Source organism: Nycticebus coucang, chromosome 8 (assembly GCF_027406575.1).
Source record: "Nycticebus coucang isolate mNycCou1 chromosome 8, mNycCou1.pri, whole genome shotgun sequence".
Classification (NCBI taxonomy): Eukaryota; Metazoa; Chordata; class Mammalia; order Primates; family Lorisidae; genus Nycticebus; species Nycticebus coucang.
This window is the reverse complement of record NC_069787.1, coordinates 93375927-93402985: the sequence shown is the minus strand read 5'-3', so window position 1 is coordinate 93402985 and position 27059 is coordinate 93375927. Positions and strand designations below refer to the sequence as shown.

The 27059-nt window shown below is 56.4% G+C and overlaps 1 protein-coding gene across 11 annotated transcripts; it reads left to right on the top strand.

Annotated features, from left to right (window-relative positions):
- Nucleotides 1-136: 136 nt before the first annotated feature.
- On the top strand, nt 137-26684 carry PLXNB1 (plexin B1). 11 transcript variants are annotated; one of them, XM_053599400.1, is made up of 38 exons: nt 137-155; nt 4816-4868; nt 5471-6583; nt 7311-7493; nt 7777-7905; nt 8023-8123; nt 8432-8564; nt 8980-9136; nt 9410-9518; nt 9594-9702; nt 10072-10749; nt 10951-11073; nt 11265-11387; nt 11747-11840; nt 11929-12101; nt 12228-12379; nt 14417-14522; nt 14751-14887; nt 15179-15355; nt 15517-15688; nt 15867-16109; nt 16773-16949; nt 17033-17181; nt 17675-17775; nt 17867-18084; nt 18181-18359; nt 18492-18558; nt 18786-18932; nt 19635-19803; nt 20070-20173; nt 20258-20342; nt 20560-20732; nt 20928-21088; nt 21178-21325; nt 23134-23198; nt 23331-23406; nt 24723-24797; nt 25959-26684. In XM_053599400.1, exons 3-38 carry the CDS (start codon nt 5477-5479, stop codon nt 26061-26063), a joined length of 6405 nt encoding a protein of 2134 aa, XP_053455375.1. In that variant the 5' UTR covers nt 137-155; nt 4816-4868; nt 5471-5476; the 3' UTR covers nt 26064-26684. The 11 variants fall into 11 exon arrangements, with proteins under 11 accessions (XP_053455375.1, XP_053455372.1, XP_053455374.1 ...); XM_053599397.1 differs by lacking the exon at nt 137-155 and adding an exon at nt 245-377; XM_053599399.1 differs by lacking the exon at nt 137-155 and adding an exon at nt 442-639.
- Nucleotides 26685-27059: the final 375 nt, after the last annotated feature.

Below are 27059 nucleotides of genomic sequence, written 5' to 3'. Positions count from 1 at the left end.
AACCCATCAGCCAAAGTTTCCTTTGCAGAGCGCCGATGTGTTTGCCAGTGAGGGAGTCCGGACTTGCCAAGGCTTCTCAGCTTGGGATGGGTCCAGGACAGGCCTGGGACGAAAGGAAGGAAATAAGCCCGTGCTTGTGCACCTCTGCAGCTGAGGTACGCTGCGGTAACAGCCCAACTAGGTGGTATCAACTCCACCAGGCGGTGAGCAAATAGGCTTGGGGGGTGGTGTCAAGTTACATGGCTTAAGGGGTAGCGCGAGCCGAGTCCTCAGTCGGTGCTCTCCACTAACAGCCAGGGGTGGGGGCCGGAAGGAGGGGCTGGCTGCCCCGGACTCCTGGGAGAAGCAGCAGCGGGCCGGCGCGAAGGGGAGTTCAGGTAAAGTAAGTTGGAGAAAAGACGTTCAAGGGAGCCAGCTACCGGAAGGGAAGGAGGAAGCGCGGGGCGAGGCAGGCGGGGGTGGGGGGCGGTGGCTAGCGAACAGGCCGGCAGGTGAGCTACGCGGGGTGACCTGGCACCCGCGGGGCGGGAAGAGGCCGGGGCGCTGCACTACCCGCACCTAGGGGTGCGGGGCGCGGCCCCCTGCCCCAACCCCACGGATCCCGGAAAACTCCCAGTTCGGGTTCCAACACTTGCGCAGGTGAGGCCAGGCAGGGCAGGGCGGGCCAGGCTCTGGAACTTTGGTCTTTGCCCGCCCCCGCAATCCACGTTGCCATGGCTACCGCCGCTAAGCGGCCTGTCCCTCCCCCCACGGAGAAGGGGTTGAGGCCCCAGCCCTAGGTAAACGCGGAGCCCGCGGGGCTGGAATGCGGGGTCCCGGGCGGCTCGGGGCCGCGCGCCCGGCTCTCCCGGCTGCTTCCGGCCTGGCCCGGCCCGCGGGCGGGGGGAGGGCGGCCCGGCGGGCAGTGGGGGAAGGAGCGGAGCCGGGCCCGGCCGACGCGGCTTTGTCTCCTTTGTTCCTGGCCGTGGCAGCGCCGCGGAGGGAGGGGAGGGGAGCGGGCGCAGTTTTCCGCCCCTTGGTCTCCGGGTAACAGCTGCGGCTCCGCCAGACCCACCTCTGCGGGGGGAGGCTGCAGAGCGCAGATCCCGAGCCTGGAGCGGCCGGCGCCCGTCTCGGCGCGCACATCCCGCAGGGCCCGGCCGGGTGGTGAGTGCAGGGCTCAGGGCCGGGGCAGCGAGGACCCGGGGTCCCAAAGTGAGACAGCCTGAGGCCTTGATCCCGCCGGCGGGGCAGCCCGGGTGAGTGGTGGGCAGCTTCGGTCTTCAGAGTTGGGAATACACTTCTCCGCAAGAAGGGAAACTTCAGCGGCTCCGCCTGTAACGCGATTGGGAGACTGAGGAGGTGGAGCTGTTCCTCCGCGCCCCCTCCTCGCCACCGCCGCAGGGGACCGGCCGGCCCCTTCCCCGCCCTCCCAGGGCCAGTGGTGGGGTCCTTGCCCCGCGGGTCCAGGGTTAGAGAGGAGGGTCTAGTGAAAGCTGTTACTCTCTGTAACAGCTTTTCCTAGCTGTGCCCGGTGGGACTGACAAAGGCAGACCTCGAGCCTCCCGATGCCTAGAAGGGGACCTTTCTCTATATACACTGACACATTCGTGGGTGATTGATGAGCGCCTTGGGTCATCACAGGTGCCTGGTAAATGGTGGGTCACCCCACCTCACCTTAACATACAGAAAATAGGCTGGGTAGGGTGCACTATTGCACTATCAATGAGTTAACACACCTATTTGGTGGACGCTGGGAGTTAGCAGGATATGGGGAAAGAAAGGCCAGTTTCCCACTAACTGCCAGACAAGGTAAATGTGAGTTGTATGGCCCCTTTGCAGGTATGAAAGAGCGAAGTTAGCCCCTTTGGTTGGTGAGGACCCTTCAAGCGGAGTCCAGGAAGTGCTTGTTCTTTGCAGACAGATGTTAGTCAGTCCTGAAGAGATTCAGAGAAGGTGGGCCCAGAAGAGACCTCCTAACCAGAGTTAGGCTTTGGCTGTGGGCCTGAGATGTGGGGAGTGGGCAAGAGATCCTGATGCAAGTTGTGGATGGAGGCCTGGCTCTAAATAAGCCTTTTCAGTCAGTTCTGGCCTGTCATTAATAAAAGCAAGGCCAAATGTTTTGCCCATCAAGAGGCCAAGGGGCTTGGGGAAGGATGTGAGCCCCATTATCTCCTCTGGTGGCTGGGTTTCCTCAGCTGTGAAATGGGGGTTAATCCACCATGCAGGGAGCACCTACTTTGTGCCAGCATCAGTGTAATATGTTGGGGCCTCTGCATCAAAAGCCATACTCTTTGTTTTCAAGGTGCTTCAAGTCCAGAGTGGGATGGCAGAATAGGGAGAAAGGTGATCTTGGTTGGTGCCACTAGTGCCAGGAACATACTATATCCCTTTCACTGATCAGAGCATTCCTGCCTCCTGTTCTACAGTGGGAAATCTGAGGCTCAGAGAGCCCAAGGCAGAGCTGCCATACACTCCCAGGTGGTGGCTAGCTACGCCCATTCTATCCACCACATGCGTGACCTCAGGAGTCTGGGAGAACAGGGCAGGCTCCATGGTGAGATGGTGGTAGGTGTAGGAGTTAATAGAATAGAGAGAGAGAGTGGGCATTCCAGGCAGTAGGAAGAGCCAGTGGAAGCTGGAGGAGTGAAACAGCCTATATTTCATGCTGGCAGGAATCAAGGGCATGTGTGGGGAGCACTGGCATGAATTAGGTGGGAGAGGTGTGAGCTGGAGGGCTTGGGCCCCACTGGCCCTGGGGTGCCCCAGAGTCTTAGCAGGGAGAAAAGTACTCTAATTCTGTTCAGTGCAGATCCTGCAAGGTTTGGTAAGGGCTAGGTAGGGGTTTGGGGCTGCTCTGGCAGAGGTTAAGTGAAATATGTTTGTCCAAAACAGAGGAAAACAGGTCACTGCCCTTCTTACTTTCCTCTTCCCCTACCCATGGCATGTGGAGAAGGGGAAGGAGAATAGAGGCCAGGCCCCCTTTCAGGGGGAGGACAGCGATTGAAGAAGCTGGAGGTGTAGGTTACCCTATGACCTCCTATGTGGCCTGACCAGACTGTTTTGATCCTACCCATCTCTTCCTGGATGGAGGCCCCTCAGTCCAGTTCTGATTTCACATTTGGGTAGTGATTTTGTTGCTGCCCCTTGAGAGCTTGAGATCCTTGGCAGGCAGTAGGCTTTAAGCAAATATTTGTAAGCAAATGAAGTAGTAATTGTTGGTCTAACTGTGGGACCCTATGCCCAAGGCACATCCCTGGCATGGGGTGGCAGGAGTAGTGAGCAGTGGCCAAGTGCAGGAGGTGCCTATCCTTAGGTGGGCCTTGTCTTCCCAGAGGAAGAAACTTTCTTTCCTTGTCCCTTGGAAACTAGGTGGGGGGCTCCTGGGCACCCTGGCTTTGCCACAGTCCTGAGATTCTGGCCTGGTTCAAGACTTTCCCTGCTGCCCCCCTGCCCCCGCCCCCTTGGGTGGCAAACAGAGGCAGACTTGTTCCTGCTCCCATAGAGCTGCCCTGTTCTCTGCACACTAAAAATGGAAACCCCAAGCTATTTTGGGAGCAGTGCCCAGCCAGGCTATGGCCAGGGCCCCCCTGCTCCCAGAGGGCTGTGGCCACAGCATCCCTGCTCCCACTAGTCTTTTGGACCCTCCTTTGAGCCTTGTGTCCAGCCCTGCTCACTTCAGGGCAGCTGCAGGAGTACCTTGCTCAGGCCCCTGCTGGGATGAGCCAACCTGGGCTGAGGGAAGGGAGAAGCAAGTGCTTGGGATGTTCTGCACAGACAGCCTGGCAGCTGTGTGGTGGGAGGGGCTGTGCAATGTGGCCTGAGCATAGGCAAGTAGGGGAAGTATCTTCCTGTCTGGGATGAGTGGTTTGTCCCAACACTACACCAACTACGGTGCTCCTGGCTGAGGACCACTGAGGGCTGGGGTAGGTAGCGTTGCTGTGGTTTCTTGGTTCTGAGACTCAGGAGTATCAGCTGGGACCCAAGAAGGGATCTGTGAGGGTAGCAGGCACCCAAAATCTGTAGATGGTTGTGGAGATGGGAGGCATAGTGGTAGTGGCTTCCTGTAGGACCCCCCCCCCACACACACACCTAATCTCATATCCTAGGTGCCAGCACTATTCAGACCAGCAGGAGAGGACATAGCAAGGGATGGCCTGGCTTCCACAGCTGTGTATGACTTGGGGCTCAGACTAGGAAGTGTGTGTATGGTGTATATGTCCCTGGAAGGTGGAAGTGACAGGCCTGTGCAGAATGTGTTTCAGTGTGTGTGGAGTTGTCTCCTGTTGGATGTGTCTTTATGCGGTATCTGAACATGGGTGGGATATCTGTGTTTCTCTATTTGTGTGTCGCTGTGCTGTGTGTACAGCTTGTATCTGCACGCATCTGTGTGTGTGCCAGTGCCCATGTGTTTGTGAGTGTGCAGGGTGGGTGATATGTGTGCAAGTGCATATCTGCCAATGTGATGGTGGCCATTTGAGCTAGGACAGCCCCTGGCCTGTGTGAAAGGGGATACACCTGGGTGGGCACCTTGACAGGGTGGAGTTTGGGCAGAGGGACATGCTGGCCTTGTCGGCTGTGGGGCTCCTTCCTAGCTGACCTTTCCCAGGCCCCTCGTGTGCCTGGCTCTGCTGCCCTCCCCCTCCTCGTGTGGGCTCTGAGGAGGCGTGCTCTGTGGAATGTGTTTGGTGGCTAAGGGCCAGTCTGGGCCCAGCTCCACCAGCAGGCTGGGCGATGGGGAGGGGGCACTTTTGTACTGTCTCTCAGTGGGGAGCTCAGGGCTCCCACTGCCTGCAGACCAGCCTTCAGCTTGATACTTTGCTTTCCTCTGGCTAGGTGACTCCCACACAGGTCATGCTGTTGTCTCCTGATCTAGCCAGCCCTGCCAGGTGAGCAGGGATCTAGGAGTACATGACCCCCCTACCTGTGCTGGGGGCTCTCTGAGGTGGCCCCACACCTCCCAGCCGGACCCTCCCTCTTCTCTCAGACCCATTGGCTCTGTGGTTATTACCCTTCTAGATTCCTGGCCTGAAAGGCTCTGTATCCCATTCTTGTCTTGCTCTAACATTCTGGTGGCCCATGAGACCTCACCACCCTCTTCTGTCTGCTCTGGAAGCTGACATCCCTGCAGAGAGCCCTCTCTCTCCTAGAGGTCTGGGCTTTTCCTTCTCATCACCTGTTCTCCAGTGGCTTCTAGGACCTGCTCTCCAGGGATGGTCCCTCATGCTCTGATCCTTGTAGTAGTACAGGGCAGTGCAGGGGTATGGGTGGAGTAGGGTGCAGATCTCCAAAGAAAATGGGCAGTCTTGAGTTTCCAGGGGAACCGTCTCCTGTTTCTGATCTCTGGCTGTTGTGTGGTCCTGGGGCCCTTCCCTGCTCACTCCTTGGGTTAGGAGGGGCATCGTGGTAATGTTATAGCCCTGCACCTCACCAATTGCTCCAGGGTGCTTTAGTGGCCATGTAAACCCCACTCGACTTCTCTCCCTGCTAGGTGACCATGGCTGCTCTTGGCCCAGTTCTTCTCCAGGCTGTCTGGGCCGGGTGGGTCCTCACCCTCCAGCTCTCTCCACCAGCTGCTTTTACTCCCAATGGCACACATCTGCAGCACCTGGTGAGGGACCCCACCTCAGGTACCCTCTATCTGGGGGCCACCAACTTCCTGTTCCAGCTGAGCCCTGGGCTACAGCTGGAGGCCACAGTGTCCACTGGCCCTGTGCTAGACAGCAGGGATTGCCTTCCGCCTGTGATGCCTGATGAGTGCCCCCAGGCTCAGCCTACCAACAACCCGAACCAGCTGCTCCTGGTGAGCCCAGGGGCCCTGGTGGTGTGCGGCAGTGTCCACCAGGGGGTCTGTGAGCAGCGGCGCCTGGGGCAGCTCGGACACCTACTGCTGCGGCCAGAGCGGCCTGGGGATACCCAGTATGTGGCTGCCAATGACCCTGCGGTCAGCACTGTAGGGCTGGTAGCCCAGGGCTTGGCAGGGGAGCCCCTCCTGTTTGTGGGGCGAGGATACACCAGCAGGGGTGTGGGGGGTGGCATCCCACCCATCACGACCCGGGCCCTGCAGCCGCTGGACCCCCAAGCTGCCTTTTCCTATGAGGAGACAGCCAAGCTGGCGGTGGGCCGCCTCTCCGAGTACAGCCACCACTTTGTGAGTGCCTTTGCCCGTGGGGCCAATGCCTACTTCCTGTTCCTGCGGCGGGATCTGCAGGCTCAGTCCAGAGCCTTCCGTGCCTATGTGTCTCGAGTGTGCCTCCGGGACCAGCACTATTATTCCTATGTGGAGTTGCCTCTGGCCTGCCAGGGTGGCCGCTACGGGCTGATCCAGGCTGCTGCTGTGGCTACAACTGGGGAGGTGGCCCATGGGGAGGTGCTCTTTGCAGCCTTCTCCTCAGCTGCTCCCCCCACTGTGGGCCGGCCTCCGTCAGCAGCTGCTGGGGCAGCTGGAGCCTCTGCCCTCTGTGCCTTCCCCCTGGATGAGGTGGACCGGCTTGCTAATCGCACACGCGATGCGTGCTACACCCGGGAAGGCCGTGCGGAGGATGGGACTGAGGTGGCTTACATTGAATATGATGTCAATTCCGACTGTGCACAGCTGCCAGGGGTGAGTTCCAGCACTGCCCCAGCCTTTCCCCTTCTCTGAGGCTACTGGCCAGGCATTGTAGCCAATCAGCTGTTCAGGGAATCTGAAGGGAAGCTGGCTGACAGACACTAAGTTTTTCCTTTTTGCCTGGAGTGACGGAAAGAACCTTACCATAGGTGTGGCGTTTGAGTAGCAGAGAGCAGTATCAGGATAGGATTGGACCCAGGTGCTTAAGGGGTGGCACTCGTGTAGGACCAAGAGGGTATCAAGTAGGGACAAGGACCCAGAATGTAGGGATGAGGCCTGTTTTAGGTTCTTGAGCAAGAGAGGAGGGTAAGGTTGGGGCTTGATTGGCTATAACCTCAGGATGGATTAAAAAGGGAAGAAGAGGCACACAGGGGACTGAGTCACTGAGAAGTGGGAGAAGGTCCCATGAGTAGACTTGGAAATGAAGATGCTCCCTGCATGGTGGTTCAGGAGAAGGATGACCACACAAACTGGAGGGAGCAGCTCCCAGGTCAGGGATGGGAGAAGGTGGGGCCATAGGCAGAGGTAGAGATCAGAAGAGGGGCAAGGAGCCATTGGAAACTATCTGAGGCAGCTGGAGGTCAGACCACTGCAGTAGAATTAAGGATGTGGCTATGGGAGGATTGTCAGGGAGGGCAGGCTGAGAGACTAGGGGTGGGGGGAGGATGGGGCAGGGTAGTTACCCACAGCAGGCCTCACTGATGCATCTTGCCACCTGCAGGATACCTTGGATGCTTATCCCTGTGGCTCAGACCACACGCCCAGCCCCATGGCCAGCCGGGTCCCGCTGGAAGCCACGCCAATTCTAGAGTGGCCAGGGGTTCAGCTAACAGCTGTGGCAGTCACCATGGAGGATGGACATACCATCGCTTTCCTGGGTGACAGTCAAGGGCAGCTTCATAGGGTAAGCCCACAGGAAGTACTAGGCCAGGGTCTGGAGGGCATAGGATGCTGGGGAGCCAGCCTGGATGGAACTATCCCTGTAACCCTTGGGGCTGGGAGAGATAACCTGCACTCCTCTTCCCAGGACTGGGTAATCTTTACCTGTGACTTTCTTCTAACCCCTGGGCTGATTGGTAGTGAGAGGAAATTCTCTCTGTAACTTTCTTCAGTGGTGGTAGGTAGGAGAGGGCCTTGGGCCTGTGGCCATGGACTTGGGTCTCAGACCCAGTGGTCTCTGATTCCAGGTCTACTTGGGCCCAGGGAGTGATGGCCACCCATACTCCACACAGAGCATCCAGCAGGGGTCTGCGGTGAGCAGAGACCTCACCTTTGATGGGAGCTTTGAGCACCTGTATGTCATGACCCAGAGCACAGTGAGTGCCAGGCACAAGCCAGTGCATGGCTGTTTGGAGGAACCACTGGGCCGGGCTATATGTAGTTGAGCCACTGGTGTTTGGATTTCTGGCCTCAGATTCTCTTTGCTGTCACAGCTTCTGAAGGTTCCTGTGGCCTCCTGTTCTCAGTTCCTGGACTGTGCATCTTGCCTTGCTCACAAGGACCCATACTGTGGGTGGTGTGTGCTTCTTGGCAGGTTGGTGCTCCACTGACCCTGACCCCTCCCAGCCCCATCCTCATGCCCTCAGTGCTCCCGCATAATTGTCCTATCCAGGATTCCTGATTCTGAGCCCTTGATTCTCAGCCCCTGATCCCTAGACGCTATAATCCCCCACCCCCATCTTCTACCCTGAGCATCAGTGGCCTGCCAGGGCAGACAGAGGAGCCTGATGCCATGATCCACTCTAGAGTCCTGCCAAGGTCTTCAGGATTGTCCGAGTTCCTGCTCTAAGAACTCAGTGGCTTCATGAAGGTCATGGGTAGATTCTGGTTGTTCTTGTTCAGGTGTAGTCGCCACTCTGAGTGCTCAAGGGGCCAGGGCCCAGAACAGTGGCTGTGGAGCTTCCAGGCTGGGCTGGGCTGTCTGCGAGTGGAAGCTATAAGTCCTGCCAACATCAGCCGAGAGGAGAGGAAGGAGGTAAATGCAGAGGTAGAGATCAGAAGAGGGGCAAGGAGCCATTGGAAACCATCTGAGGCAGCTGGAGGTCAGACCACTGCAGTAGGATTAAGGATGTGGCTATGGGAGGATTGTCAGGGAGGGCAGGCTGAGAGACTAGGGGCGGGGTGTCATAGGTGGGACCCTGGTGGGGAGGGCTCTGGGGATTGAGGTCTGGGTAGAGATTAAGGTGTCAGCTACATCAAACAGCACATGACCTTGCACAAGTCACTTCTCTTGGGACTTCAGTTTTTTCATCTGTTACTGACTCAAGCCAGAAGGTGTTTGTGAAAACAGGAGCTGGTGGCTGCTGGTGCCTGCCCACATTGCTGCCCCACAAATATGAGTAGTCTGCTGCCCGAGGGCCTTGACAGTGTGTTCTGGGTTTTCTTGGTAGATTTTCCTATTGGTGCCAGACCTGCCACCCCTGTGGCCAGGGGAGTCATATTCCTGCCATTTTGGGGAATATCACAGTCCTGCTCTGCTGACCAGTTCTGGTGTGATGTGCCCCTCCCCAGACCCCAGTGAGGCCCTGTTGCTACAGAGAGGAGTCGGTGAGTGAGAGAAGAGGCCAGCCCTGGATTTTGGGAGCCCCACCTTGCTCCCAGGGATGTGGTCAGGGGGATGTGTGAATCCACACAAGGAGTCCTGAATTAATGCCTTTCTCTGAGGCCTCTCACTGGTCCCCAACTACCCAAAGTCTCTATTCTGTGCCCTGTGGACTGTGTTCCTGACCCTGGGTTCTCCTCCCCATTTGGCATGTCAGGATGTGGGCTGTGAGCACATCTCCCCACTGCTCAGCCCCAGCCCTCTCTCCTCCTTTGCAGACCATGTCTCTGTGACTGTGGAGCTCAGGTTTGGCACCGTTGTGATCGCCCAAGCTTCCCTCTCTTTCTATGACTGTGTGGCAGTCACTGAGCTCCACCCATCTGCACCGTGAGTTCCTTGCCTTGTACCCTAGCCCTGAGCCCTGCCCTGGTGAGCCCTGCCCCACGGCTGTGCTCTGTGCAGGTGCCAGGCCTGTGTGACCAGCCGCTGGGGGTGTAACTGGTGTGTCTGGCAACACCTATGCACACACAAGGCCTTGTGTGATGCTGGACCGATGGTGGTGAGCCAACAGGTGAGTGCACCTCTAGGCTGGGCCACATGGGGGGTTTGGAGTTCCCACTGCAAGGGTTTTCTGATGGCTGGGGATCTGTATGTGACAGACTCACTGGAGAATGGCCACTGATACATCCAGCCTGTTTCAGGAGAGGATGTTTGTAGCTGAGTGAGAGGCAGGGCAGGTGTGGCCTTTGTGCCCTTCCTCAGCACAGACACCCCTGGAGCCTGCCCCCTCCCTTTTCTCCTTTTGAGAATTAATGGGCTGTTTTTGTTTCTTTTTTCCTTGGTCTCCTTTCCTCTTAACATACCCTTTGCCTGCCTGCCTTCTGCTCCCGCACCTGCCTGCTGAGTGGCCCTTCCCGTCTTTCCCTGCCTCCTGCTTCAGAGCCCGCTTCTTTCCCTAGCCCCTCCTGCAAGAGATGCACCCACCCCCTTCCCACCCACAGCCCCCAAAGTCCTGGTCACCCCTGCTCCTGACACCCTTCCTGCGGCACCTGGGGCTTCCTCTATAGCCACAGCCTCGGATGTCCTTCCTGGGGTCAGGCCTTCCCCATTCAGCCCCTGGGGACCGCCGTCAGGTCCCGGCTCCATGCCTTCCCCCATCTCCACAGAGTCACCTCTCCAAGAGAAGCCCTCCCTTCCCAGCTCCCCCAATAGACCTGGAACCATTGTCCCTGCTCCTGCTGACTTTGGACCCACAGCCACACCTGAGGACCTTTTAGTGGCCCCTCCATCACCTTCAGATTCAGCAGTGCCCCCTGCAGACCCTGGCCCTGAGGCCCTTCCCACTGTGGTGCCCCTGGACTGGCCCCCTGGCACTGCTCCTGCCACCCCTTTCCCAGGGGCTGTGGGCTCCACGAAGCCCACTCTGGACTGGCTCATGAGAGAAGGCGGCGAGCTGCCCGAGGCGGACGAGTGGATGGGTGGTGATGTGCCCACCTTCTCCACTTCCACCCTCCTCTCAGGTGATGGAGACTCAGCAGAGCACGAGGGCCCTCCTGCCCCCCTCATCCTCCTATCCAGCCTCGACTACCAGTATGACACCCCCGGGCTCTGGGAGCTGGTGAGGCCCAGCCCAGGAAGGAGGCCTCGGGAGGGGATGTGGGGAAGACATAGCCCCCTGCCTGCCTTGCCATTCTGCATGGGGTGAGGGGAAACAGGCTGCAGCCCTGCATTGTTTGGCCTTGCCCCTAGAATCAGGCAAGGCAAAGGACTGAGGTGGGCAGCGTGGCTCCATAGACTCCCTTGCTCTTGGTGCCTGCAGGAAGAGGTGAACTGGGGGGCAAGATCCTGCCCCTGTGTGGAGAGTGTTCAGGGTTCTGTGCTAATGCCAGTCCATGTGGAGCAGGAAGTCCGGCTGGTAGGCAGGAACCTGCACCTTTTCCAGGTGGGTGGGTCTTGCCTGCCGCTGTTCTTGCAGCCTCCTTGGCTATTGACAAATTATACACAAGCTCTGGGGCTAGGAAGAGAGCGTGGCCCCCGGGCTCAACCCCAACCCAGAGGCTGAGCTGGGAGATTTATGGGACTCACCGGGCCAGCTCTTGAAGCTGCCCTAACAGCTACGTCCTCTGTTCCTAGGATGGTCCAGGAGACAATGAGTGTGTGATGGAGCTGGAGGGCCTTGAGGTGGTAGTTGAGGCCCGGGTTGAGTGTGGGCCACCTCCAGATACCCAGTGCCACGTCACGTGCCAGCAGCATCAGGTGCAGACCATGAGTGCCCGGTGGGCAGGGTGCCCTGGCTGCACCACACTTGCCCAAGCGAGTCTCAGTTCCCTTCCTGCGGCAGGGAACTCAGTTCCTCAGTTCTAATCTCTGACTGCCCCATGGGCTTCCTGTGTCTCAGCTCTGACATCGAATTTGAGAGCTCATGGGGTCTCTACACGCCAGTTCTGCCTCCAACCTCCAACCTTGTGACCCCATAGAGTCCTTGCACCCCAACTCTGACCTCTGATTTTGTGCTCTCATAACTAGTTATTTTGGTCCTTTCTCTGACTACCTCCTCCCCAGACCTGATGTACCCTCTTCCCCCTGGGGCTCTGACTTCTCTGTCATTTCTGCAGCTCAGCTATGGGGCTCTGCAGCCGGAGCTCCGTGTAGGGCTCTTTCTGCGTCGGGCTGGTCATCTGCGTGTGGACAGTGCTGAGGGGCTGCATGGTGAGCTCTCTGGGGGTGCTGGGGCTGGCTGCTGGTGATAGGGTTACCTCTCCAGCCTTCCTCTCACATGTGTCTCTGCCACTTCCAGTGGTACTATATGACTGTTCCGTGGGACACGGGGACTGCAGCCGCTGCCAAACCGCCATGCCCCAGTATGGCTGTGTGTGGTGTGAGGAGGAGAGTCCACGTTGCGTGGCCCGGGAGGCCTGCATCAAGGCTGAGGCTGTGGCCACCCAGTGCCCTGCGCCCCTCATCCACTTGGTGTGTTGAGACACTGTATCTCTTCCTCATTGTTGCCCTGGCAGGGAGAGTACAGTTGGCCAAGGGTGGGAGGCTGGAGCTGCCTCCTCAGGTGGGTAGAGATAAGCAGTCTCTGTCCTGGAACAGGTGGAGCCACTGACTGGACCTGTAGACGGAGGCACTCGTGTCACCATCAGGGGCTCCAACCTGGGCCAACATGTGCATGACGTGCTGGACACTGTCAGGGTGGCTGGAGTGCCCTGTGCTGTGGATGCCCAGGAATATGAGGTCTCCAGCAGGTGAGCTGGCCCCAACAGGAGCAGGGCACACCTTATGGGGCTCCATGGTTGGCTTTCTTGCTCAGGGTTCTCTACCCATTACTCTTCTGCCCTCCCCGCTTCCTCTATCCTTTGTACTGGTCACAATGCCTCAGTGCTGGGGTTGCCATTAGGCCCTGGAGCACCCACCTTGGCTTCCTACAGATTCATTGCCTGAGATCATGGAGGATCATTCCTGCGTCTTTCTGGGGCAGGGTCACTGCCCAAAGCTGACTGGTGGCTCTGCTTCCTGGCTCTGCTTAGGGGTTTTGAGTGACTATGGATGTAGTCATGGCAGCACAGTCCTCATATCCCAGACAACTGTGTTTAGGGACTTCTGTTCTCATCAGCTAACTCTTTGTCCCCAGACACTGCCCTAGGCCACTGAGCTCCTCAGAAGGGTAAACTTAGGGCACACGTGCTGAGAGCCAGGCTCCTCTGTCAAGCCTCTGGGGATCCCTACTGCCTTCTAGGAGCTCATGGTTCACTGAGATTCTGGATCATAGTAACCTGGCCAGCAGTTGTAGGGTGGCAAAGTTACCTGATTGGGACATTCCCAAGGAGGTATCCACAAGCAGCAGGGCCCAAACTTGGCTAAATGCCAGGATAACCTGGAGAGCCTGTGTAATACCAGCAGAGAGCAGATCCTTAATTCCACCTCAGAGATTTGGATTCAGGGGGCTTGTGGTGGGACCCCACAATCTGTATCTGAAGCAAAGGACCACTTTGCTAGAACATGGAGTTTCCCCCAAATGTGTCATAACTGAGAACTAAAGGTGACTATCAAGACTGTTAATGATTCTATAACCATAAGATATAGTAATTTATGATGTGATTTAGAAAGGGATTTAAATATATTCTGGACCAAGTTCCCCGGGTAGTTCACACATCACTTGTTCTGTCTTCCTGGAGTGTTTGTGGTGACCTTGACATTGTCATGGGGTCCATCCACTGTAGGCTTAATATTCTAGAAACTAATTTCCTTGAGTTTCTATTTTCTGGCTAAGAACCAGTATTTGCTTAGACTGTTCACTTTCTCTTTACTTCTACCTGCAGATCAGGGACAGAGACAGAGTCTCACTATGTTGCCCTCTGTAGAGTGCTGTAGTGTCACAGCTCACAGCAACCTCTCAGACTCTTGGACTTAAGCAATACTCTTGCCTCAGCCTCCCAGTGGCTGGGACTATAGTCACCGCCACAACACCCAGTTGTTTTTTTATTTTCATTTTTTAGAGACAGAGTCTCACTTTATCACCCTTGGTAGAGTCCTGTGATGTCACAGCTCACAGCAAACTCCAACTATTGGGCTTAGGCGATTCTTCTGCCTCAGCCTCCCGAGCAGTTGGGACTACAGGTGCCCACCATACCACCTGACTATTTTTTGTTGCAGTTTGGCCGGGGCCAGGTTCAAACCCACCACCCTCGGTATATGGGGCTGGCACCCTACCCACTGAGCCATAGGCACCGCCCAGTACCCAGTTATTTTATGTTGCAGTGGTCATTGTCGTTTTAGCTGGTCCAGGCTGGATTTGAATCTGCCAGCCTTGGTGTATGTGGCTGGCACTATAACCACTGTGCTATGGGTGCTGAGCCAACTTTCAGGGACTTTTTTTTAAATGAAGAAATCAAGTTTCTCCCACTTTGAGAGCAGGTGCTGTACATGTGGCCATGGTGGAAGACCGAGGTGGCTGGCTGGGCCCACTCACTGGCTCATCAGCTCTCCCCACAGCTAGCCTTACAGGGCTCCTTTGTAAATTTATGCCACAACTCAGATAAATTCCTCCTTGTTGGGGGCCTCTGGGTTGAACTTGAATTACTAAAACCACAAATATTCTCAAAAGCCAAGGCCGCCTTCTATGCCATAAGGAATTTCCTCCAAAGTAAGAGAGTCTTTATCCATCTTGTGGAGGGTAGGAAGGGGAAGACCATCTGTCAGAGGGGTGGGGAGAGGGGCTGCCAGGTCTGTTTGAAGGGGCCCTTGTGCAGCTTGGCACCATTTAGTCTGCTTTGTGCCCACAGCCTCGTGTGCATTACTGGGGCCAGTGGAGAGGAGATGGTGGGTGCTGTGGCAGTGGAGGTGCCGGGAAGAGGACGCGGCATCTCAGAGCATGACTTTGCCTATCAGGTGCCTGACTGCTGAGCCATCCCCAGCTGCTAGTGGGCCACTCCCTCTGGTGGCTCTACTCAGCCCATCTGGACATAGCCATGTCCAAGTAGGATAACATTCTGCGTTCCAGAATGTTATCTTCACAAGCTCCCCACCCCAGTTCTTCTTGCCTATCTCAGCCTCTCTGTTTCTGGGATGCTTTTGCCTTTGCCTTCATGCTTGTCTTTCCTTGTTCCCCTTCCATAGGACCCAAAGGTGCATTCTATCTTCCCGGCCCGAGGCCCCAGAGCTGGGGGAACCCGCCTCACCCTGCATGGCTCCAAGCTCCTGACTGGGCGGCTGGAGGACATTCGAGTGGTAGTTGGAGACCAGCCTTGTCATTTGTAAGGGCCACTTCCTCTTCCTGCAAAAATCCATGCACTCCAGGGAGAAGACTGAGGGGGTGGGGTGCTGGGGATAGCAGAGGGTGGGGGAGGTACCCTGCTACTCCATCAGTAAGTGGCCTATCCTCCCTAAGCCAGGCTGTTGTGGGAGTGCCCGTCTAGGGCCACCTGGTGGAGACTACAGTTAGCACCAAAGGGAAGTGAGCTGAAGCCTGAGTGGGCCCAGGTTTTCTTTGCCTATGCCCTCTGGCCCAGCTTGGCTGGCTGTCCACTCCCACCTCCCGTCCCCAGGCTGCTGGAGCAGCAGTCGGAGCAGCTGCAGTGTGAGACGAGCCCACACCCTGCACCTGCCATGTTCCCTGTGACCGTGTGGTTTGGAGCTACTGAGAGGAGGCTTCAGCATGGCCAGTTCAAGTACACATCAGACCCCAATGTCACCTCTGCTGGTCCTACCAAGAGCTTCCTCAGGTGCTGAGCCAAGGGTGGGGGTGCATGGCATGTGGCAGGCAGATCTTTGCAACTGCACTATGTTGGGCGGGGGGTGGGGGTTGTAGGGCTTTATGTAGGGGCTGTGAATTCCATGCTGCTGGTAGGAATAAGGGGTCCTGTGGTTTGGGGCTGTGTTTCAGTGGAGGACGTGAGATATGGGTCCGTGGCCAGAATTTGGATGTGGTGCAGATGCCAAGAATCCGAGTGACCATGGCCCCAGGAGTGCAGCAGCCCAGCCAGGGGCTTGGACGGAGGCGCTGGATGGTCCCAGAGACAGCGTGTTCCCCTGGAACCCCCTGCAGCAGTTATCACGTAGGATAACCTTGGCCATTCCCTGCTTATATTGGGCTAGCCATCACTCCCCTCACCTCCCACCATACCCTGTGGACACCTGTGATGGCTGATACCAAAGGCGGCCCTTCCCATTTTCGCATAGCCCCCTTGCCACATGGGGGGCTCCGTTAACCCTCCTTTGTCTTTCATCACCCAGTTTGAGGAGCCATGCCGTGTGAACTCCTCCCAGCTCATCCTGTGCCGTACACCTGCCCTCCCGGGCCTGCCTGAGAACCCTTGGGTCCAGGTGGAATTTATCCTTGACAACCTCATCTTCAATTTTGCAAGACTCAACCCCACACCATTCTCCTATGAACCTGACCCCACTCTTCAGCCCCTCAACCCCGAGGACCCCACCATGCCATTCCGGCACAAGCCTGGGAGTGTGTTCTCAGTGGAGGTACTGCTCATACTTGGATGTGGCTGCGTCCAAGACTTTTCTTTGCTGGACAGCACTGCTTTGTGTGGTGGAGAGGTCAGGACAACAGAGCAAGGCCCAGTGCGCGGGCATGGCTCCTCATTCTCACTGTGGCGAGGGCAGAGGGGCTTGTGGGGGAGTGTCTAGCCTAGCACCTGACAGAAGTTTAACTGCTTAGCTGGTGGCCTGGGTCTTGACACACTCTATGGTAGGTTCCTGAATGACAATGTGTAAAGGGGTGGTATGGTGTGCAGTAGGACCTGAGACTGATCCCCACTTGGCAGCCTGGCAGTTCTGGACAAATGCAGCAGGCAGTAGCTGGGCATTCAGGCCATAGGTCAATCCTCCATCACCCATCTGGTAAGCCACCAGACAGAGTAGGGGCTCTGGCTTTGCTAGGTGACTGGGTAGGATTTGGGGACAGCTTTATGTTCTTCATATTTTTGTCTCTGGAGTAAAGAAGAGTCGTAGGGAGCAGCTGGGAAAGCACCACGTGACTCTTGGTCCCAGGTGCAGGGAAGCTATGCTGAGGTACTTTTAGCACTGCTTCTTACAGGAGGTGTTTTCGGACCATCCTTCCCACATTTGGGAGATAGGACCCGAGGGAAGAGTTCTAAGTGACTGATCAGTGACCCTCTCTTCCAGGGGGAGAACCTGGACCTTGCAATGTCCAAGGAGGAGGTGGTGGCTATGATAGGGGATGGCCCCTGTGTGGTAAAGACGCTGACCCGGCACCACCTGTACTGTGAGCCCCCTGTGGAGCAGCCCATGCCACGGCACTTTGCCCCCCGAGAGGCACCTGACGCTTTGCCTGAATTCACAGTCAGTGGGCAGGCCCTGGGCTGGGCCGGGCTGGGGTGCTGGGCATGTGCAGAACCATTGCTCATAGGTGGTTCCACACATAGGTACAGATGGGGAACCTGCACTTCTCCCTGGGTCATGTGCAGTATGATGGCGAGAGCCCTGTGGCTTTTCCTGTGGCAGCCCAGGTGGGCTTAGGGGTGGGCACCTCGCTTTTGGCTCTGGGTGTCATCATCATTGTCCTCATGTACAGGTGAGTACAGCCAGATGTGGCTGGGCTAGGGCAGGTTGTGGAATCTGGCTGGCCTGGGAAGGGACAGACTGAACCAGGGGTCAACAAGCACTTTCTGTGAATGGCCAGAGAGTAACTATTTTAGGCTTTGCAGGCCAGGTGATCTCTGTTGCAACTAACTTAGCTCTGTCATTGTGTTACAAAAACAGCCATGGACAGTATGTAAACATGAGCATGGCTGTGTTCTAACAAATCTCTGTAAAAATAGGTTGCAGGGCGGATTTGGCCTTGTTGTTTACTGGTCCCTGGGCTGAGCTATGCCGGCTAGACATGGACGGGTGGGTGTGACTTACTTGGAAATAGGCAGGCTGAACTGCTCTAGGCTAGGCCTTGGCTTGGCCGTGCATGGACTGATTAAACTCTGCGCACAAGGCGAGGTTGTGTTGGGCCTAGTAGGGCCCAACAAGGGCTTTGGCCTCATCCAGCTTCCCCTCCTGACTTTGGAGCTGAGCAGGAGGAAGAGCAAACAGGCCCTGAGGGACTATAAGAAAGTCCAGATCCAGCTGGAGAATCTGGAGAGCAGCGTGCGTGACCGCTGCAAGAAAGAGTTCACAGGTGAGGCCCCAAGAATACCCTTTAGGGCTTACGCAACCCCGCTTCTATCACAGGGGGTGGGTGCCCAAACCTGGCCTCTTCTGCTCAACAGACCTCATGACCGAGATGACTGATCTCACCAGTGACCTTCTGGGCAGTGGCATCCCCTTCCTTGACTACAAGGTGTATGCTGAGAGGGTCTTCTTCCCTGGGCACCGGGAGTCACCCTTGCATCGGGACCTGGGTGTGCCTGAGAGCAGACGGCCCACCGTAGAGCAAGGGTTGGGGCAGCTGTCCAACTTGCTGAACAGCAAGCTCTTCCTCACTAAGGTGCCCACCCCCACCTGGATCCTCCTCACTCTGTCTTGCCCCTGACTGTGCTCTCCTGGCTGTGGTTTCTGAGTCTGCCCCTCTCCCTGGCTCCAGTTCATCCACACGCTGGAGAGTCAGCGCACCTTCTCAGCTCGGGACCGTGCCTATGTGGCATCTCTGCTCACCGTGGCACTGCACGGGAAGCTCGAGTACTTCACTGACATCCTTCGCACCCTGCTCAGTGACCTGGTGGCCCAATACGTGGCCAAGAACCCTAAGCTGATGCTGCGCAGGTCTGTGGCTTTTGGGGCTGGGTGGGCCACAGACAGCTAGAGCTGGCACAGGGGCTCAGGTCTGGGGGTCTGTGGACTAGAGAGCCCAGCAGCGCCTTGCTGCTGACTCTGCTTCCCCTTTCCTGTGTTCAGGACAGAGACTGTGGTGGAGAAGCTGCTCACCAACTGGATGTCCATCTGCCTCTACACCTTCGTGAGGGTGAGGGAGGCAGAGGGGCATAGGGCTTGAGTCCAGACAGGGACAAGCCCCCTGAACCACCAAGCCTCTGGTCTCCATGGCTTTCACACTCGTGCTAGGGCTGAGACTCCCTCTCAGCTTGTCCTCAGTTACCTTAAGCTTGTGTCCTGTCCCCTTCCTCAGCATTTGTCATGTCCCACATACCTCTGCCACCTGCCTAGGGGCCCTAACTTCCTACACTCCCCCAGGACTCAGTAGGGGAGCCTCTGTACATGCTCTTCCGAGGGATTAAGCATCAAGTGGACAAGGGGCCAGTGGACAGTGTGACTGGCAAAGCCAAATATACCTTGAATGACAACCGCCTGCTCAGAGAGGATGTGGAGTACCGTCCCCTGGTGAGGGCATGTGTGTGTGTGGTCTGCACCAACCTTTCACCCCTACACATCCACCCTGGTGTCAGCATGTGGCTGGGCACTGGAGAGAGGTTTTCAGACTAGCTTAGCAGGAAAGAGGTTTGGGCCAGACTTTGAGGATAGGGCCCAGATGTGTCCCCAGGCTTGGGATGGGACCAGGGTAGGCACAACCAGGGTCTGGGAGGAGCTAGCCCTGACCTGGGCCCTATCCTCAAGGGCCATGGCTTGACCCTTTCTACCTAACCACCCCAGTAGGATGTACTATCACCCACAAAGCCAGCACCACCATGGCAAAAAGGGCAAATGCTTCTCTGGGTTTGCTTCCTGGTAGTTTGCTTGAGGGTTCCTTTGGGAAATTCCCACTCAGGCTTCACTAAACCTGCTCCTGTCAGGATGGGTGGGGAACATTTGCTTTCATCAGGCCCCTCAGCCTGACCAGCTCAGCCAGGAACCAGTTTTCTGCCATTTTTCCCATAGACATTTACAAGTGCACCATGCTAGTTGCTAGGGTCATGAGGGAGGAAGCTGCTGTCCCCAGGGGAGGCAGGCAGGTGAAGAGATAAGAATTAGGGATTTGGTGCTTGGGGGTCAGAGGCAGTGGCTGCCTCATGGCTTGTCCTTGCTCTTGGTCTTGGTCATCCTGAATGTGCACAAACCCTGATGGTTCCTACATGTCCTGTGTAGACTTTAAATGCGCTCTTGGCTATGGGGCCTGGGGCAGGAGAGGCCCAGGGCGTGCCTGTGAAGGTCCTGGACTGTGACACCATCTCCCAAGCCAAGGAGAAGATGCTGGACCAGCTTTATAAAGGAGTGCCTCTCGCCCAGCGGCCAGACCCTCGCACTCTAGATGTTGGTAAGGGCATGGATAGCACTTGGGAACCTGAGCCATTGTTGGGCCTAGAATGTTCTGGGACCAGTCCTCATGGACAGCTTATCACCCAGGGTGGGTAGAATGTTGAGGGTCGCTCCCTGGTGAGTGGCCCTGCTCCTGGTGTTTGGAGAGATTGAGTAGTGCTGCCCCTGAGGGAGGGGCCAAGGTCCCTGGGGAGAAAGAGATGGGCTCCCCTGTGGGAAGTGTATCCCAGAAGCCTTGGACCAAGTCCTACCTTGCCCTTGCAGAGTGGCGGTCTGGGGTGGCTGGGCACCTCATTCTGTCTGATGAAGATGTCACTTCTGAGGTCCAGGGTCTGTGGAGGCGTCTGAACACCCTGCAGCATTATAAGGTGGGAGAGGTGGAGGTTGGAGGAGGGGTCTGGTGGTGGGGTGGTGGTGGGGCTGGTGGAGGGATCACCAGCTGTGGTCAGCAGGTCCCAGATGGAGCAACTGTGGCCCTTGTCCCCTGCCTCACCAAGCACATTCTCCGGGAAAACCAGGATTATGTCCCTGGAGAACGTGAGTACCACTTCCCACCATAGTCCTCTGCCCTTGCTTTGCCTAGTCCTGGGTTTGGGGAAGGTCCTCTGGAGCTCAGGGCAGGCTTGTACCTATTTTCTTTCTGCCAGAGAGGTCCTCAACCAGGTGCCCCCAACTTGTGGGAAAGTTGGCAGGATGCAGGGTGCCTGGGGACGTGGCACCTGGTGAGGGGTGACAGTATGGGCTTTTGGCACAGGGACCCCAATGCTGGAGGATGTAGATGAGGGAGGCATCCGGCCCTGGCACCTGGTGAAGCCAAGCGAGGAACCAGAGCCACCCAGGCCTCGGAGGGGCAGTCTTCGGGGTGGGGAGCGCGAGCGAGCCAAGGCCATCCCCGAGATCTACCTGACACGCCTGCTGTCTATGAAGGTGGGGCAGCCAAGGCTGGGCAGGGCCAGGGGCAGGGGTGGGACAGGCAGTGGGGTCTGGCTGTGAGGAGAATGGCCACTCATGGAATTTGGAGTGGTGTGGGGCTCACAGACCTCATATCAGAAGGTGTCTGAGGCTGGGCTGTCGCTAAGGTCCCTTGCCAAATGCCTCTCGCTGCTCCCCCCCTTCTCATAGGGTACCCTGCAGAAATTCGTGGATGACCTGTTCCAGGTGATTCTCAGCACCAGCCGCCCTGTGCCACTCGCTGTTAAATACTTCTTTGACCTGCTGGATGAGCAGGCCCAGCAGCATGGCATCTCCGACCAGGACACCATCCACATCTGGAAGACCAATAGGTGGGGTGGGTTGCTGGGCCTCAGATGTGTGTGGGGGGCTCTCTGCTGCCTCCGCAACACACTCGTTGGCCATGTCTGCCCCTCTGCAGCTTGCCGCTGAGGTTCTGGATCAATATAATCAAAAACCCGCAGTTTGTGTTCGACGTGCAGACATCTGATAACATGGACGCCGTGCTCCTCGTCATTGCACAGACTTTCATGGATGCCTGCACCCTGGCCGACCACAAGCTAGGCCGGGTGAGTGGGTTTGGGGTCGCCCTGCGGGGCTGAGTGGGGATAGGATGGTATGGGTTGGGGCTGGGGGTGGACAGTGCCGTGTGTACCCAGATTCCAGGCTTTCTTGAGAATTTTCAAGGAAGAGGGTTAGGGGAGACCTCTGACATCCTCAGGTCAGGCTTTTTCCACGGGGCTCCCTAGAAGGTGGCAATGTCTTAGTTTTAAGGGGTGAGCAAGAGTAGGGAGCAGTGTGTGCCAGTTCACAGGATTAGGACTTGGGCAACAAGGCCAGGGCCACTGGTCAGGGCTCACCCTGAGGGCAGCAGGGAGCCCCAGAAGGCCTGAGAGTGGGGGAGTTTTCCGTGGAGCATTCTGGCAATGTGCTGTGGGTGGACTGGTGCGTAGGAGTCCAGAGAGGAAGCTATGCTCTCCTCCAACAAGCAGTGGCCAGGTTCAAGCTGGGCGAGAGGGTGCTAGGCAGGCAGAAGCAGTAGGGTGAATGAGAGGGATAAAGAAAGAGAGGGTCACTGGCTGTGGTGAGCACAGGCTTGGAGAAGGTGAGCTAATGTGTGGGGGCCACCAGGTGGTATCCAGGTAGAGACATGGACTGTTCAATCCCAGAGCAGCTCTGGCTGCCTGATGGATTTGGTTTCCTAGGGAGGTGGAGGTGTCTGCCTCCAGCACAGTGGAGCAGAGTGCAGGGGTTCCAGGGTTATAGGGATATGTGACAGAGGGGAGCTGGGAGGCATGGAGAAGTGGTCTGAGCCATCTGGTAGCACAGAGATTGAGAGTGTGTTGTCACAGTAGTCAAAGCTAAGAGTCCCATGACATGGGGATCCCCCATATACCAGCAGAGCCCTTATATGGATGTGCAGGTCCACAAGTGGGATCTGCTTAGCCCAGACCCTTGGGCCAGAGTTGTGTTGTGACTTCTTCAGAGAGGCATGTATAGGACTCTCTGAAGAAATAAAACGTGAAGTTTCACCCTGCAGCACTGCCTTCTGGGCGCCATTTTTGTTGTTCATGTTCTCATCATTCTGCCTGCAAAGATCTGAGAATCACAGGGCCACACCAGGACCCATGAGGCCCCTCCAGGGCTGGCTGCTATGTTGAGACTAAGTTTTTTGTCAGACCTTCCCAGTATCTCCCCTTCCTACCAGAACAGCAAATGGCTCCTGGGCAGTTTAGGAATAATCCAAACCAGGAATGCCACAGTGCCCCCATGGGGTGTTGAGGAGAAAGCATGCATCCTGACCCTGTTCACTTCGAGATCTTTCCTACCTTTCCACCAGCTTTAGGATGAGGCAAAGGTCCTCGGAATAGAAGTATGCTGTTCAGAGCCCACGGTTGCTGGGAATTGTGTCTGGGTGTATTAACTGATTTGAGAGACCTACTTCAAATCCCAGCTCAGCTGCTCAGGAGTGAAGTGGTCTGTGGAAATTTACATAATTTTCTATGTCACAGTTACCTGATTTTTAAAATGATTACATAGGGAATGAATATCATGCTTCCTGCCCTGCATGCCCCTGCTAGAGCCAGATGGAGGCACGTGGAGCTGAGCATTGACTTCAGGATTACAATGAAGGAACTTGATTGACATCAGACATGGGATGGGATGTTGGCGGAGGGCAGGGAGCAGAGGACGCTTCTACAGAAGGAAGTGGGCTAGGGTGACCAACCAGCCTGGCTTGCCAGGACTGAGGGGCTTCCTGAGATGTTGGACTTCTAGTTTTAAAACTGAAGCAGTGCTGGGAAACCCCGAATGGTCAATCACCCTATAACAGGGACTCTCACCCCTCCTTCTTTCATGCCTTCCTGCTGGCTCCCAGGACTCCCCCATCAACAAACTTCTGTATGCTCGGGATATTCCCCGTTACAAACGGATGGTGGAAAGGTATTGGAGGGGCATGGGGGCGGCGAGTAGAGATTGTGAGTATATGCGGCAGAGGCCAGGGGTGGGCTGGGTGTGGGCTGGGAGGAGTGGGTTTGTTTGCCTTGCAGCTGCCATGCTCAGGCTCTCTGGCAGGTACTATGCAGACATCAGAGAGACCGTCCCGGCCAGTGACCAAGAAATGAACTCTGTCCTGGCTGAGCTGTCCCGGGTAAGGCTCCCTCTGCTTCTTGATCTGCTTCTTGGGTTGGGCACAAGTCTCCTGCCACAACGGTTCTGCCCCCATCACACTTGTTTCTTTGCAGCCCTGTGAGCTGGTTGGGGCAAGATGCAAACCATCCTAAGTGCAGAGTGTTCAAACTGCTGTTGTAAAAGGCCAGGGCTCCCAACGTCTCATCATAGAGCAGGCAGGAGGGGCTTGTCCTGGCAGCTGCCACCTAACCTGCCTCAGACCTTCTTGGGGTCTGTAGATGATAGATCCTAGCGTTTGGCTCCAGGCCTACCTGGCTCTGCCTGGGCATGTCTTCCCACTGCTCTGCCTTCCTCAGCACTGTAGACATGGCCCTCCTACTCCTAGAACAGCAGCAAAATGTAACGCCAGGGGAATTTATAAACAATGTTTCTGAAATGATGATGATAGTGGTGGTGATACCCACACTGCAATACTAATTGCAGCTACTATTTTGAAGTGTTGCTGTGTGTCAAGCCCTTTATAGGGTGCTTTGATTATCTCATTAGAATCCCCATAAGAGGCTCAGCGCCCATAGCACAGTGGTTATAGTGCCAGCCATATACACTGAGGGTGACGGGTTCGAACCCGGCCCGGGCCAGATAAACAACTGCAACAAAAAAATAGCCGGGCATTGTGGTGGGAGTCTATAGTCCCAGCTACTTGGAGGCTGAGGCAAGAGAATTGCTTAAGCCCAAGTGTTTGAGGTTGCTGTGAGCTGTGATGCTACGACATTCTACTGAGGATGACATAGTAAGACTGTCTCAATAAAACAAAAGAATCCCCATAAGAGCTCCACAGGTCAGGTGACATGACTCCATCGTCCAGATGAGGAAGTTGAGGCTCAGAGTTGTCCCTATGGAGGGGCTTGAGAGTGACCTCAGGAAGTACTTAAGTTAGACCAGAGCAGGATCATGCTGGGCTCACAGCCTACATGCAACATTCGTCACACTTGCCTCTGTAATCATCTGAATGGTAGAGGATCCAGCCCAGAGCCTTGAGGAGGGTGCTAGACAGGCAGGTCCCCAGTGCAAACGCCAGTCCTTGCTGAAACTGCAGACCTGGGCTCTCTTCTTACCAAGGAAGCACTCTGCCCTACCCTGCCTTAGCTGAGTATGCCTAGTCTGGGGTCCCTGGTCTGGGGGAAGGGGACGTTTCTGCTTCTCACTGCAGGGCTAGCTTGTCCTTTCTTCCACCTCTCAGGTCCCTCCTCCTCTCCCTTCCCTGGGGTCCTGGGCCACCTCTATGGTTGGCTGCATCTCTCATCTGTTTCACCTCTCATTTGGCCTCCTCCCTAGAACTATTCTGGAGACCTTGGAGCACGAGTAGCCCTTCATGAACTCTACAAGTATATCAACAAGTACTATGACCAGGTGGGCAGGCTGACCTTAGGATTCCCCTGGGAGCTGAGGGGTTGAATGTGAGAGGGGGTCTAACCTATGACTCAGATCTCCGCCAGGCACAGTGTTGGGGTTTCCAGAAGTGTTCTTTTAAGTGTGCCTCCTGGTATTGGCTGTGCTGTTCCTGTCCCTATACTCCCTATCCCAGCTCCTCGGTGGGCTCCCATGCATGGTGCTGGTGACTGGGGGCTAGGAGAACTGCCAGGGCCTGGAGATGGTATACAGATATGTTGGGAGGGACACAACTGCCCCCTTTTCCCTGGCCATGCCCCCACTCAGTCCTTGCCAGAGTCTGATGTTGGCAGTATGTTGCACATGGCTACCTCTGCAGGTGCAGGCCCGGCTGGGTTGCATAAGCCACGAGAGAGGAGGGTGTGGGCAGCACCAGGGTGGGTAAGGATACAATGGAACTATAATAGTTAGGGGGCCTTCTAGGGAACCCTGGGCTGGGCCTAAAGATCTGAGCACCCACCGGTCAGCCTATTGAGTGCCTGGTGGGATTGTCCACTCAGACATTTGTGTGGCACCAGCAACATGGCCAGTGCTGTTCAGAGATAAGGAACCTGGCTCATGGCCCCCAGTCTTCCTTGGGATGGTGTGGGCCACGGAGTGGGGGAGTGTGTGTGACACAGTCACAGATGGACCCTCCTGGAGACATGGTGGCCATGGCTGTGCTCCCAGTGCTGCTGCATTCTGTTCCCCTGTACCTCTCATGGCAGCCCCTGCTTGTGCTTATGATTGCTCGTGTTTGATTAATGTCTGTTTCCCTCTCCACATCTGTCTGGTCATTACTGGGTCCCTGTTCCTTGCCGGGTACCTGCCATATATATCTCAGGAAGTGCTGTTGTGCTGGGTGGATAAGCAGGGATGGCTGTGGCAGAGCTTCTGAGGGCTCAGTATGGAGTGAGGTGCTTCATTCTCGCCTTCCTAAGCCTTGAACCCGCACAGTGCCTTTGCTGTTAGTGTGCCTCCTGCTACCAAGACCCTGAGGTCACAGGAAATAACTGAGGCAATTTACTGGGTTACTGGAGCTCCTGCCCAAGTCGTGCAGCATCTTAGGAGGTCTGTTGAAGTCTGCAGTAAACGTGGAGGCCACAGAAGCCTCCCCTGATGGCACTGGTCTCTGTATTCCAGATCATCACTGCCCTGGAGGAGGATGGCACGGCCCAGAAGATGCAACTGGGCTATCGGCTGCAGCAGATTGCAGCTGCTGTGGAAAACAAGGTCACGGATCTATAGGGACCTGGGAGCCCTGGCCTGCTGTTGCCTCAGCCCTACTTGGGCAGCCTTGGAACCTCGAGAGAGAGAGACTACCTTCTTAGATGCCTGTAGTTGTTGACAAGCAGAGTTAGTGGAAGGTGACTCCTAGTCTCCTGGTGGCTCTAGCCTCAGCCCTGCTGGACCCACATAGGCCTGGGGCCCTAAGACTTATGGGGTAGTACCCAGCCTGCTCCCTGAGCCAAGCAACCCTGTGGACTATTTCCTGTGTGCCACCAATCTGCAGGGAGTTAGGGACTAAAGCCTTCCCGAGAGTGGCCGGAAAGGCCTCCAGGCCCATGGGGAGACTGTACTATTTGTCATTACTGGTCTGTGTCCCACAGGGATTCAGAGAAGGAGGAAGAGAGCCCCATGCTTCTGTCCTCCATCATCCCTGACCTCAGTTTAGCTGCCTCTGGCCTTGTTGCTGCTGCCACATCCTAGGTCCAAGAGATGAAGGCCTCTCCTAGGCCACTGCAAACAGCCCCCTTGGCAGGGCTGGCTGCCTTAGGGCTAGCCCTGAGGGGAGGACATCTGCTGCTGGGGGCCTTGGGAGAGCAGTGGCACCACTGACCCAGTTCTTCATTAAACAGTAACACACTGCCTGGAGTCTGATGTGTGGGCCCACCCCAAACCCTCCCTGAGTATGAGGGTGGCAGCTGTGCCTAGTGGGCACCAGGGGAGGTGGCATCTTCACCTGGGGGGAATCTCATAGTCCGCATGTAATGCCCTCGACTGTAGGGCTGACTGGGCTGTCCTTGGCTCCTGCACAGGGCCTGCTGTCGTCAAAGCTTCTATGAAGGCGTGAGAACTGTATCCAGGACAGGGTTGGGGGAGGCCTGTGCCCTGAGGTGGAGGGGTCTAGAAGTCTCTTCAGGTGACCTGCCTTATCTGCAGTTTGGGTATTTTCACTTCCCCCTCCACGTACCATCTATATTGAAAGGAACTAGGAAAGGGTGGCATCATGACAGGCAGCTC

Coding starts and splice junctions, on each gene's coding strand:
- PLXNB1 (XM_053599400.1), top strand. CDS start 5,477: ATGGCTGCTCTTGGCCCAGTTCTTCTCCAGGCTGTCTGGGCCGGGTGG. Junction 11,388..11,746: donor TCACGTGCCAGCAGCATCAG/GTGCAGACCATG, acceptor TCATTTCTGCAG/CTCAGCTATGGGGCTCTGCA. Junction 18,360..18,491: donor CCTAAGCTGATGCTGCGCAG/GTCTGTGGCTTT, acceptor TCCTGTGTTCAG/GACAGAGACTGTGGTGGAGA.